The sequence below is a fragment of the Lampetra fluviatilis genome, chromosome 40, assembly GCF_964198595.1.
Source record: "Lampetra fluviatilis chromosome 40, kcLamFluv1.1, whole genome shotgun sequence".
In the NCBI taxonomy this organism is placed as follows: domain Eukaryota; kingdom Metazoa; phylum Chordata; class Hyperoartia; order Petromyzontiformes; family Petromyzontidae; genus Lampetra; species Lampetra fluviatilis.
In genome coordinates, this window is record NC_136314.1 from 7,436,069 (window position 1) to 7,449,692 (window position 13,624).

General features: G+C 51.8%; 2 protein-coding genes across 2 annotated transcripts in view; one reads left to right on the forward strand and one right to left on the reverse strand.

The window, feature by feature from the left end:
• Positions 1-10,854, reverse strand: part of LOC144946185 (monocarboxylate transporter 2-like) — a 30,007-nt gene extending 19,153 nt beyond the window's left edge. The window contains exon 1 of the mRNA XM_078875012.1: positions 10,731-10,854. The gene's annotated coding sequence lies outside the window, so the exon portion shown is untranslated. The remainder of the gene's footprint in view (positions 1-10,730) is intronic.
• A 1,294-nt stretch (positions 10,855-12,148) lies between these two features.
• Positions 12,149-13,624, forward strand: part of LOC144946260 (creatine transporter-like) — a 64,608-nt gene continuing 63,132 nt past the window's right edge. Inside the window, exon 1 of the mRNA XM_078875154.1 lies at positions 12,149-12,250. Coding sequence (XP_078731280.1) covers positions 12,149-12,250 — 102 coding nt within the window. The remainder of the gene's footprint in view (positions 12,251-13,624) is intronic.

Below are 13,624 nucleotides of genomic sequence, written 5' to 3' on the forward strand. Positions count from 1 at the left end.
GTGATATGCAATCACATGTCAAAGCATTTGAAGTAAAATTAGGCCTCCTCATCAAACAAGTTAAGAAGGAAAACTTCTGCCATCTCCCCACAACTCAAAATCTGTTAGCGGAAAAACCATTGGTTGCAATTCCCAAACAAAACATGTGTGGATTCACTGGAAAAATTGCAAAAGGAGTTCCAATTTAGATTTAAAGAGCTTCATCTCTATGAACAGGACATACAGCTTTTCCGTAACCCATTTTCTATTGACATTGAAAATGTGGATACAATTTACCAAATGGAACTGGCTGAACTGCAGAATTGTGACTCTCTGAAAGACGCATTCAAGTCAAGCAGCCTTCATAATTTCTATGCATCTCTCCCCTCTGAGACATATCCTCATCTCAGGAACCATGCACTCAAAATGGCAACCATCTTTGGCAGCACTTATGTCTGTGAACAGACTTTTTCCAGAATGAAACATTTGAAATCTCCAACCAGATCTAGACTAACGGATGCACACTTGCATCACTTTTTACGACTAGCAGTGACAAATATGGAACCGGACATTGACCATCTCATTAGCCAAAAGCAGGCCCATAGTTCCCATTGAAATACTGGCAAGTTTGTTAATTTAACTTTACTTGTTCTTCATTTTAAATATTGTATTTGTTCCCGTTTTGTTTCTTCACTTCAAAATAAGATATATGCAGTGTGCATAGGAATTTGTTCATAGTTTTTTTTTAACTATAGTCCGGCCCTCCAACGGTCTGAGGGACAGTGAACTGGCCCCCTGTTTAAAAAGTTTGAGGACCCCTGCTTTAAGGGAATGTTATTGATAAATATGTTGAGTTTTTTTGTTATCACCGTACAGATTGAATTCAAACAGTTCATTAATTATAAATGATGAATTTAACGCCTTCATTTTTGAAGCAACCGTTTCACAGTTTTGTTGGTCACCAACTCATCACCATCATCACCAGCCATGATCTTTCCACTGCTGGATGAGGGCCTCCCATGAGCCGTCGGCATCCCTCACAATCCCGCGATGTAATAATACAACTAGCACCTGCACACGAGCCGATTCCATCGCTCCATCTCTCCACAGAGGAAGAGCCATCGGGCGCAAACAGAAATATTGGCGATATCTATTGCTCAGTGAATACCTGCTAATGAATGCAGCCGGCTGTCAGTGTGGTTACGGTAGCCAATTCAAATCCCACTCATCTGCCACCAAATCAGGCACTGAACCCAGGACACCAACACCAACAATCGCCATTCGCCACTAAGTGGCGGTGACGTCACCACGTGGCTTGTGCCAGGCTATGAACTGTGCATCGGCGCTGCCCTCTGACCCTCAAGCGAGCGGCAGCAGCCATGTGGAGAGTCGCGAGTTCGAATGGCGCTCGGGGGGTCGATTCACCCATCAATCCCTTTAGGTTCAACCAAGCCGGTTCCAGCACATGGCAAGTCAAGAGGGGTCGTCCTTTGGACTCATTCATTGACATGAGCTCCTCCCTACGCTCAAGACGGCCAGGGGAACTCGTCACTTTCAATGGAAGGTTATGCCACAGCAGCCACAAACACCGAGTGTCTAGCCACAGTTCTGTGTTGTGAAGTGTCTCACAGGTGGAGCGGTGGTACAGCGATTAGCGCACTGTGCTACGAACCCTGAGACCCGAGCTTGATTCCCAGCCACGGCTAATATCAGTGGTGAGTGAAACCTGAACTGACCCAGGGCGCCTTCCTATTTACCATCTCGCGCCCGATCAGCGTGGAGAAGTATGGTCAAACCACCGGCATGGCCGATATGGCACGGGGAGAACTTCATCCAGCAGTGTATTCACAAAGGACTAGAAATTCTTATTATGGTTATTATTATTATTATATGAAGTTAGGCACAATCTTTTTTCCTTCTCTCTTTTCTGTAGCATTAAAAACGTAGCTCATAACACATTAATTAAAGTCAGTAACAAACGAATGTTGAATTGAATTTGAACAGCTGCAGTGCACATTATCAGAGTTATGTTTTTGTTTGCATTGTGACTGCAGGTATTTTGGTCTATGCAAACATGACTCCTTGTAAAAAAAAAGGTGTCAGTTTTGTTGCCAGATAAAAGGGTAAAAAAACAATTATCATATTTTTTACTGGCAAATGAGGTTCCAATGGAGCTGCAGAGTATTCATAATTATCGGTGCAAAGCAAGCATGGGTCGGTTATTGTGCTGCAGTGCCACAAACTCATGACCGACCTCATAGGAGAGCTCCCAGGGTTCGACCCCTACTCAGGAAACGGTGCTCAGCACGAAACCGCTGCAGAGCTGCGCTTGGCCACACGACAAAAGAAGAAGATAAAGTACAAAGCAGCATTGTGAACGCTGCGAGTATTCTTCACATTTGGAAGTCCGCGCTGAGATGGCAATTGGCAGCAATGATAACGGCTCAAGGTCAATGGAATATGCTCATCTTGATGAAAAGCCTTTTCTTTGGGGATTACGGCCCATTACTGTACAAATCAATGCATGCCAAATGCAATTACGAACCACAAGGCAAGCACAGCAGTCACAGAGTCAATGTAAATGTAGAAGTGTTGGTGTGAGACCTATTCATCCTGAAGCTCATGGTCACTGACAAAAAAACAAAGAACACATTCCTGCGGAGGGAGCTGGTAGGAACGTTGGGTTGCTCGGTCAATGGCCAGGGTCAACGGCGGCGTGGTGTATTCCGCAAATATGCCCGACTGTGAGGGCGGGCACAAGCCGGCGTGAGTAGGTTAAACGTTGAGTTTTATAAGGGCACCACGGGGTGACCAGCCCCTCCCCACCCAGCCCCACCCCTGCCACACCCCACCCAGCCCCACCCTCCCCACCCAGCCCCTCCCCACCCAGCCCCTCCCCATCCTCCCCACCCTCCCCTCTCCACCCAGCCCCATCCCTCCCATTTTTGGACGCATGATGGACGGACGGACACAATAATCCCCTGTGGGCTGGTGTAACCAGGAGGTTCCTACCAGTAAAATGATCCCACCCTATGGCCTTAACAGACTGTTGGGGCAAGTGCTGTTAGCCAGCGCCTACGAAGGTCTGCACGGCACACGAGGAGGTGGGCGGCCAACACCACGCCCGGCCACCATTGTCTCCCCAGTGCTGATATTTACACACCTCACCAGGTACTCATTTAAAGCTGAATCGACCTTGGGGAGGCCCAGGACCGGTTCAGATATTCATCACAGATGTTGATCTAATGTATATGGCCTGATGTATATGCGTCAATGGGATGGAAGGTGGTGGAGCTATGGGGTAGAAGTGGGTGGGGCAATGGGATGGGAGTCAGCAGGCAGGCAGTAAGTTGACCCATGGAGACAGGTACACAGACACAAGGACATAGATACGGAGATGCAGAGCGACGTGGAGAGAGATACCGAGAGATACGTGATGAGACGGAGGCACTCGACTGTTCAGCAGCAACAACAGTGCTGATACATATTGTAATTATTTATGTCCTGGAGGCCCCAGATTAGCCTACAACACATGGGGGGTGGGGGGGGGACATCTGCCAAGGCTGAAGGAGAGGCTTTGCCACCTCTGCTTGAGCCGATGACGTCAGTGGTGCTGGCTCAAGAGGTAAACTCCTCATCCACCCAGCATCCTTTATTGTGGCAGCCATCTAAATATAGGTCAGATGTGCCAATGCGATTAGCGCGTGCATGTGGGACAATGTGTTACTGAATGTGCACCAATGCCAATAAGCTACCGCCTGCCTGTTTACAAGGAGTTCCTGTTTTGAACTGCGTTTGCTTACGTTTGGATTTTGCACCGCCATAATTACAAGGTGTGCAACAATTGGTATATTGTTTTCAATTGCGGCAATTGATCAAATCGCTGGGGGTGGAACCTCCCAGGTCTACCAATCACGACCCTCCGTGCCATTAGGTGCAGGAACCAATCTGTCAAAGGCACAGGGCCCACGTGCCATCACGTCAGGACACATATCTAACAGAGGGGGTCCTTACCTGGAAACATCTGGCTGTTCCACCAGCATTGGTTCAAGCGAGCCTGGCTCCAAGACAATGAAAGTCGAAATTGGTCCAGAGTTTGCTTGTGTTGAACCAGCACTGCTGATACCGTGCACTCTCCCAGAAGACGATGCGGCTGATGGGACTTAAATAATAATAATAATAACAGCGATGCAGCGCCATTACCTCCCTGGGGTGCGAGAGCCGCGGTGTGTGGGAGGAGGAGAGGCAATGGGGCGAGGTTCTCATGACATTATCCTGTGCATGAGAATCTTGGTTAATATCAGCCGAACTGGGCCCAAATTCGTCAGGATCTCAGAAGCTAAGTGGGGGTTGAGCCTGGATCGTGCCTGGATGGGTGACCAAAAAAGTCCTATAGATTCATCTGGGGCATACGTTGTGGGCAGCAGAGGACAGGGGAGCAAAACCATTGTTGTATTGTACTTCTATGCTCCAGTGTCTATGCTCCCTACCTCAACTAATCCGCACTGACTAAAGCAAAAACACTCAACATGTTCATCAATAACGCTGCGGCCTTAATTGAAAAATATACAATAGGCAACACTTTTGGTAATAACCCTTCTTCAAAAGGCGGTCATTTGTATGTGCTATGAAGAAGGGCTGTTGCCCTGAATGTAAGGTATGGTCAGATCAGTCTCACAACCCACACTGTGCGGGAGAGCTCCTCATCCAGCAGTGGAGTTGACGGAAGGCCTGTACAGGTGGGTAGGTTGCTTAGTGAGCTGCCTGCCTCGCCGCGCTGCAGCAGTGAGAGGGCGCTCGCAGGGATGGGGCGGTTCCCGTGACATCCCCACAGACGCCGCTCCCCGGTCTTCCCGTGTCACAGGAATTACTTGAACTCCGAATGATGTCACAGCGAGGTCACGGTGGCAGCGCCCTCCAGCCGTAGACTCAGATTTGTTCACAAGCAACATGATAATAACGAGAGCATTCGGTATTTGTGCCAGGCTTATAGCGCAAGGCAATCACGAACGAAGGTGCCGCCGTGCTTCCCAGATCAGTAATTTGCGGGTAATTTTTATTTACTTAGAAAATTTGGACCACAATGAGCTACGTCGTTTCAAAATGACATCACAGGATATTAAAGATCCACTGTGACGCTGACCGCGCATTTTTTACGGTTACTACATCCGCAGTAATAACCAAGGCGGCCTCACAGATTCCACCCGCAAACCTCCGCAACGAGCGTCGAACGCGTTGCCGCCATGCTGCCCCGGCCAAGTCGATGATGAAGATCAAACTCGTGCCAGACGGGCCGAGCTGTAAGCCACACAGCCTGTGTGTATGTACAGTATGTCACGCACTCGTAGTTTGGCCTGCACATTCCGTGTCAAGCCTGCTGTTGACCATAAATGATGACAAAATAATCGTCAGCGTCGCCGTGGAGACTTTAAGTAGCTAAATATACAAGCGGGCAATACATCGCCTCCAAATACCATATCTCGGTGCCTCGACACACAACATGAAAGTATGTTTTACACATCTCATCAGTCACACGGTCTGTCTTCTGGACACGCATGATTTCAGCAGCAGTGGTTTCAACACAAGCAAACTCTGGACTGGTTCCGACATTAGGTGTGTCATTGGTCAGGCTTGCACATACAAACATGTTATCAGGCAGGGGCAGTTGGGCAGGCAGTTAATGGGTGGGCAAGCTGTGCGGTCAGCGACCAGCAAATCAGCAAGATCTCTGAACTCGAGATAATGTCAAACGACAGTGTCACCGACCTAGCCACCGTGTATAGCAGGCGGCCCCATCTGCTATGCCACGGAGATAATGCCGAGCAAACAGACGCATGTTAGCTTTGCATCGTTTTCAGTTAACATTGTTATCGTCACTCACAAAAGCTGGCCATGGTGTGCCAACGCCGCAGCCTAAACTCGAAATTTGAAAAATGTTCCTGGATTTGTGCGATTAAATTACAACCGTCTCTTACAGCGCCAGCTGTGCTAAAGACTGGCGCCTTTTTGTTGTTGAGAATGTTGTATAACAACCACGCAATAAAATCAGCAGAGAGACTTTATTTGAGAACTGTCTACACAACACTGAAACTAAAATCTTTGGGCCCCATATTGTTCATGGGTGGATATTTTTGCACGTGACTTCCGAAAACCCCCGTGGCAAACTTTTGTGAAGCCGTACATTGCTGATGAGGCTCACCGAAAGCGAAACTTGACAACGGTCTATGGTTACCTGGTTTACTAACACGACTGGGATCAATTTGAAAATAATGCTCACAGATTACACAATTTCCTTTAACCATTTGTATAACAGTGTAGACAAACAGGACTCAAGATTTCTCTGGGAAGACATAACAGATCTCAGTGTGGGACGTTAGCGAGGAGAAAAAAAACATGCCAACCATACATGGACACAAATATGGGCCAGCCTGTTACCAGATTAAGTTCGTACAGTATCTCGCTGCTCACACAAGCATGGGGAGGAGCATCCCTCACTCCACTGGTGGCCTGAGCCAGCAGTGGAAATACCACACTCTCATGGCAAGACCCAGCGTCTCCACAGAGGACCACAGACCACGGAGTCCACTCGCTTCTGAATTTCCCACGAGCAGCACCTCGCTCACCTGAACGACTCCATTTTTGAGCGAGTCACTGATCCTTTCTGGAGGCCACGGCAAAGTAGCCGTCGGTGGGGCCCTCCACACGGCGCCCGACACGGAGTGATGCCGGTTTGTCCCTACGGCACGCGTCAACAGCCTCAAAAAGGGCATGGGGACAGAGGTGACGACCGTCGCTCACGCGCAAAGAGGATTACGTGTCGTGCTTTTGCAACGAGGTGACGGCACAGCCGGGCACGCGCCGGGCACAGCCGGGCACGCGCCGGGCACCACGAGGCGAGCGGGAGGGTGCGGCCGCACGTGCGTGACGCGAATGACAACATGTGTGCACGCGCACGGCACCGCCACAAGTCATGGAGGTCACCCTCAAGGGCCTCTGATGAACCCGTCAGGAGTTCACGTGCTCATGAGACAACGCGGGGCGATGTGGTGAAGAGGTTTCGGGATTTCGATTTAAAGCTTTCGTGACTGCAGGGATTCATCTTCTTGGTTCTTTCGGTAAAGTCACGTAGAAGGGAAGTAATAAAATAATAAAAATAAAACAATAAAATAATTCTCATGACGTTTCGGCCACAACGCAAGTAGCCGTCCTCAGGTGAAGACCTCAGGTGAAGACCTGGTCTTCACCTGAGTTGTGGCCGAAACGTCGTGAGAATTATTTTATAATGTTTTATTTTTAATATTGTATTACTTCCCTTCTACGTGACTTTACCGAAAGAACCAAGAAGAGGTTTCGGGATATCGAGGTAGTGCCAGCAGTGGATTCATCACGGTTGATGATACCGTTATGGGCCAGTGAGGCAGAGATGTTTCTCTCATTATGAGACATCTCCTTTACCAGTGGCAAAATATAGTAGTAGGTTTTTACTCTTTAAACTGGTCCCACACCAATGGAGACTAGGCTCTAAGAAAAGTTATCTCGGGTGTGGACCAATCAACTTCAAGGACAGTGCATATCATTATCATCATCAGCGTTGCTTCTTTTTGTTTGCATTTTGACTGCTTGTGTTGTGGTTATTGCAAACATGATGCCTTGTATAGAGGTGTCAGTTTTTGTACCAGTTTAAAGGGTAAAAACCTACTACTATGTTTCTCTCATTTTGTCCACTTGCCAGGAGGCTGTGGTGATATTGCACGACTGCGGTTTTATGTTCCATGAAACGTCTCGTCGCCCGCTGCAATTGCTGTTAAGTTCACACACTCACCTTCACACTCACCTTCACACTCACCCCATTCTAACACTCAAAGTCCATCACACTAACAACCATGACCAACATTCTCCCACCCTCACCCCCCACCCTCATATCTCATGCCAGGGACGTCGCGATGCGTAGAGTCTGATTAATATTGCTTCTTAAGGCTCATGATACATGAAACGTGCACGTAAAAATCAACGACTGATGCTAATAACGTGTTAATTGTATGCTACTAATAAGTTCAGGCTAATTGGGGCAAATTAAAGGATACTGACAAGGCAGAAAACTAACAGATATACAACACGTAGTAATGATGTCAAAAAGAGGCACACAAAAACTTCACTTTTGAATGAAACGGAAACCTCGAATCTCATAAAGTTCATTGCTGGGTGAGAACCACGATAGGCCAGAGGTCGCAAACGGGTTTTGATTCCTTACCCGTACCCGGCCGCACCAGGGTCGCAAATGGGTACCCGTACGGGTACCCGTTCCCTACCCGTACACTACCCGAAATGAGTGACAAACGGCTACTCACCAGTGACTCACGGCCTACCCGTACCCGGCCGTACCAGGGTCGCAAACGGCTACCCGTACCCGGCCGGGTACGGGTGGCCGGGTACGGGTAGCCGGGTATCGGGTTGCGACCTCTGCGATAGGCCTAACACACCCCACTCACCTACAGGCCCTCGCCGCTCACTCCCTCACCATCATCACCTCGCCCTCAAATCCTTTCCCTCACTCTCAAACCCTCACTTCTTATATCCTCATCCCCTCACCTTTAAACCCTTACACCGTCCTCACCTCACCGTTCAACCGGAATCTTCACGCTTTCCACGTCACCCTAAAATCCGCTCACCATCACGACTCATTCTCAAACCCTCGAAACTCCGCCCTCATCACCTCACCCTCAAACTCACCCCTCACCCCAACCCTGAAATCCTCACCCTCTCACCCTGTCCCTCACAAGCCATCTCACGGTCACTCACCCGGACCTCCATACTGTAGAGACCCACCAAGACATCACCTTTCTCCACCATCACCCAACACTCACACCACCATCACCCAACACTCACACCACCATCACCTAACACCCACACCACCATCACCCAACACTCACACCACCATCACCCTGACCCCCCCCCCCCCCGTTACATCCCCTCACACCGGGACCCCCTCCCATCCTCTCACACCGGGACCCCCTGCCATCCTCTCACACCGGGACCCCCCCCGTCACACCCCCTCATACCGAGACCCCCCCCCCCCCGTCACATCCCCTCACACCGAGACCCCCTCCCCCCGTCACACCCCCTCACACCGGGACCCCCCAACCCCCGTCACATCCCCTCACACCGGGACCCCCCCCCATCCCCTCACACCGGGACCCCCCCCCATCCCCTCACACCGGGACCCCCCCCCCCCGTCACATCCCCTCACACTGGGACCCCCCCCATCCTCTCACACCGGGACCCCCCCCGTCACACCACCTCATACCGGGACCCCCCCCCGTCACATCCCCTCACACCGGGACCCCCTCCCCCCGTCACACCCCCTCACACCGGGACCCCCCCCCCGTTACATCCCCTCACACCGGGACCCCCCCCCATCCCCTCACACCGGGACCCCCCCCGTCACATCCCCTCACACCGGGACCCCCCCCCCCCCCCGTTACGTCCCCTCACACCGGGACCCCCCCCCCCCCCCGTCACATCCCCTCACACTGGGACCCCCCCCCCATCCCCTCACACCGGGACCCCCCCCCCGTTACATCCCCTCACACCGGGACCCCCCCCATCCCCTCACACCGGGACCCCCCCCATCCCCTCACACCGGGACCCCCCCCCATCCCCTCACACCGGGACCCCCCCCCCCGTTACATCCCCTCACACCGGGACCCCCCCCATCCCCTCACACCGGGACCCCCCCCGTTACATCCCCTCACACCGGGACCCCCCCCCATCCCCTCACACCGGGACCCCCCCCCCCCCGTCACATCCCCTCACACTGGGACCCCCCCCATCCTCTCACACCGGGACCCCCCCCCCGTTACATCCCCTCACACCGGGACCCCCCCCCCCCATCCCCTCACACCGGGACCCCCCCCCATCCCCTCACACCGGGACCCCCCCCCCCCCGTCACATCCCCTCACACCGGGACCCCCCCCATCCCCTCACACCGGGACCCCCCCCCCGTCACATCCCCTCACACCGGGACCCCCCCCCCATCCCCTCACACCGGGACCCCCCCCCATCCCCTCACACCGGGACCCCCCCCCCCCGTCACATCCCCTCACACTGGGACCCCCCACCCCCCGTTACGTCCCCTCACACCGGGACCCCCCCCCCCCCGTTACATCCCCTCACACCGGGACCCCCCCCATCCCCGTTACATCCCCTCACACCGGGACCCCCCCATCCCCTCACACCGGGACCCCCCCCCCGTCACATCCCCTCACACCGGGACCCCCTCCCCCCGTCACACCCCCTAGACTCAACCCCATCCTCCTCCGCTTCCTCACCATCACCACAACAACAACATCCTCTAGCGCACACGCTCACCCCCATGCCATCACCCTTAAAATAACAACATAGATCAGCAGACAAGCCAACCCGTCCCCGTCAACATATCCACATACAAAATAACAAGTCCACCCATCGGCACCACGGCATTCTTGGGAGTGCAATTACAGCAAATTCAGCCGCATTCATCCAATAACAAAGACAACACCTCACTCAGCGAACCCTCACCCACACATCAGCATCATCATCACCATCACCTCACGTATCCGCCACTCACACTCGCCCCGGCATCGCGGGTGCCATCCCAACGAGCTCCCCGAGCAGCCGGTTGACAATGAAGGGGTGTACGGCATGTGATGGTGATGATGCTGATGGTGCTGATGGTGCTGATTCGTGCTGATGGTGATGGGGATGACGATACCTCTCGCTCGCCCTCGTGTCTCTGTGTCCCTGAGTCTCCTTGTCCCCGTGTCTTTGTGTCTCCGTGTCTCGCTGTCTCATCCACACGACTCCTCCTTTATGCACAAAAGCGACGCGACCGCGTGGGCAGAGCCTGATCCCGGAGCGGATCACCAGCTCGTGTATCCTGGAGCGGATTCCCAGAGCCTGGTGCGCGGAGCAAATTCCCAGAGTCTGAAGCCCGGAACGGATTTTCAGAGTATGGAGCCCGGAGCAGATGTAAAAAATCTGGACCCCGGAGCGGATTCCCAGAGCCTGGAACCCGGAGCAAACTCCCATAGTCTGAAGCCTGGAGCGGAATCCTAGATTCTGGAGCCCGGAGCAGATTTTAACAATTTGGTGCCCGGAGCGGATTCCCAGAGCCTGGAGCCCGGAGCAAACTCCCAGAGTCTGAAGCCCGGAGCGCACTCCTAGAATCTGGAACCCGGAGCAGATTTTAACAATCTGGAGCCCGGAGCGGATTCCCAGAGCCTGGAGCCCGGAGCAAACTCCCAGAGTCTGAAGCCCGGAGCGCACTCCTAGAATCTGGAGCCCGGAGCAGATTTTAACAATCTGGAGCCCGGAGCGGATTTCCAGAGTCTGGAGCCCGGAGCGGATTCGTCGCGTTTCGATCCCGGAGCGTATTTATCGCGCATGGATCCTGGTACGTTTACAGCACTGTCTTGGCCGTTCGTGGACCCAGGCATGAAGATGCAATAATAACACAAATATAAAACCAGGCGGAGAGCTTTAGGGTGGAGTATGGATTGTGGAGTGATAAAACCCAATAATAGCCTTCAGAATATGGTGTTTAAACCAGGAGTGGATTATCCTTTACACTGGTTGTAAATGAAGTGTTAATACCGGCTTATATAGAGACTGGAGAAGAGATAACAGTGTGAAATCCAGGAGCGGATTATCACCAAGGGGCCGTCCATAAATGACGTCACGCGATTTTGGGCGATTTTTGACCCCCCTCCCCCTTCGTCACACGGCGTCACAAAAAGTCAGACCCCCTCTCAAATATGACGTCACAAAGCTTTGCCCCCTCCCCCAAAAATAAAACATGCTTCAAATCGCTTTGAACTATTGTCATTGTAGTGCGTATTTAATGTGGCGCTGCACTCTGATGTTGTAGGAGAAAACACTTATTAAAAAGTATATTTAATTAAGTAGAACGTGTGGACCAATCGGTTTCAAGGACAATGCATATATTATCATAGTGTGTTTTTTGTTTGCATTTTGACAGCAAGTATTGTGGTTAATGCAGACATGAATCCTTGTAAAAAGGTTTCAGTTTTGTTGCCAGAAAAAAGGGGAAAACCCCTATTATAAGAATTTAATGTGGCGCTGCACTTTGACATTCCCAAAACGCTAGGGGCCGACAGAGGACCGGCTGAGATGGTCAGCAGGAGGCGGTGGTTTGACGGCACGTCCGCCTTTGCATCCCCAGTGCTAACGTTCTTAGTTAAGGACGAGTCTCCCGTCAGCCCCCTTCCCACGGTCAGTCTCGCTGCTTGATGACCACCGGCTGCGCGTGACCGCTCTGACCCCACGTGGTATCAGAGCGGATCACGTGCCTTGTATCCCGGCCCTGCACGAGCCCCCCCCCCCCGCCTGGGCCGTCCATAAATGACGTCACGCAGTTATGGGGGGGGGGGTCAGACATTTGTGACGAGGGGGTGGGGTTGAGAAATGTGACGTCACATCAAAATGCGCAACTTTAAATAAATATAGACAACACGTTCTACTTAATTAAATCGACTTTTTAAACAGGACCCTGCGGGGTGGGCTGGTAGGAACGAATAACCAAAGAATATAAACATCATGTATTATTACACTTGTTAAGCCAGGAAAGCCCCACTGAGTCAAAAGGTTTTTGTAGGGTCCTGCCAAGTGTTTGCAGTAGGGGTCGATGTTGATACACGGACGGACGGACGGACGATATAATCTATTGGTGGTCTGGTCCACTTCGTTCCTACCAGTATAAATGTTATCTCCTACAACATCAGAGTGCAGCGCCGCATTAAATATGCACTACAATGGCAATACTGTAGTTTTAAACGATTTGAAGCATGTTTTATTTTTTTTGGCGGTGGGGGGGGCAGAGCTTTGTGACGTCATATTTAAAGGGGGGCGTCTGACTTTTTGTGACGTCGTGTAACGAGGGGGGGGGGGGGGAGGTCAAAAATCGTCCAAAATCGCGTGACGTCATTTATGGACGGCCCCCAGGAGCATCTCAACAGCATCCCTCCCCACCGCCGCCGCGAGAAGTCGCGCAGCGAGCTCGCTTGGACCCACGCGCCATCACCCTGGGGATGATGAAGCTGGGAAAAGCTGAATGAAGTTCACAAGAAGTCACCAACGAACTGCTCGTCGCGAAAGAGCCGGCGACGCAGAAGTTCCCTGGGCTCAGATCTCTGACGAGGATCACGGGGGGCCACAACCCCTGAGCCGCATCCACTACGCAAGCCGTGGCAGCAGCAGCAGCAGATGCGGTTCGACTCGGTGGCGACGACGCACAGATGGGAAATAAATAATTCTAGATTTGAAGCTTTCGTGACTGCAATGATTCATATTCTTAGGTTTTTTCGGTAAAGTCACGTAGGTAAAAAATTTAAATTAATAAAAATAAAATAAAAATCACGACGTTTTGGAGGCAACACAAGCTTCCGTCTTCAGGTGGAACCGTCACAGCACGATAGCTGTATTCAGCTATCGTGCTGTGACGGTTCCACCTGTAAACAGCAATCGTGCTGTGACGGTTCCACCTGAAGACGGAAGCTTGTGTTGCCTCCGAAACGTCGTGATTTTTATTTTATTTTTATTTAACTTTTATTAATTTTCATTTTTTACCTACGTGACTTTACCGAAAAA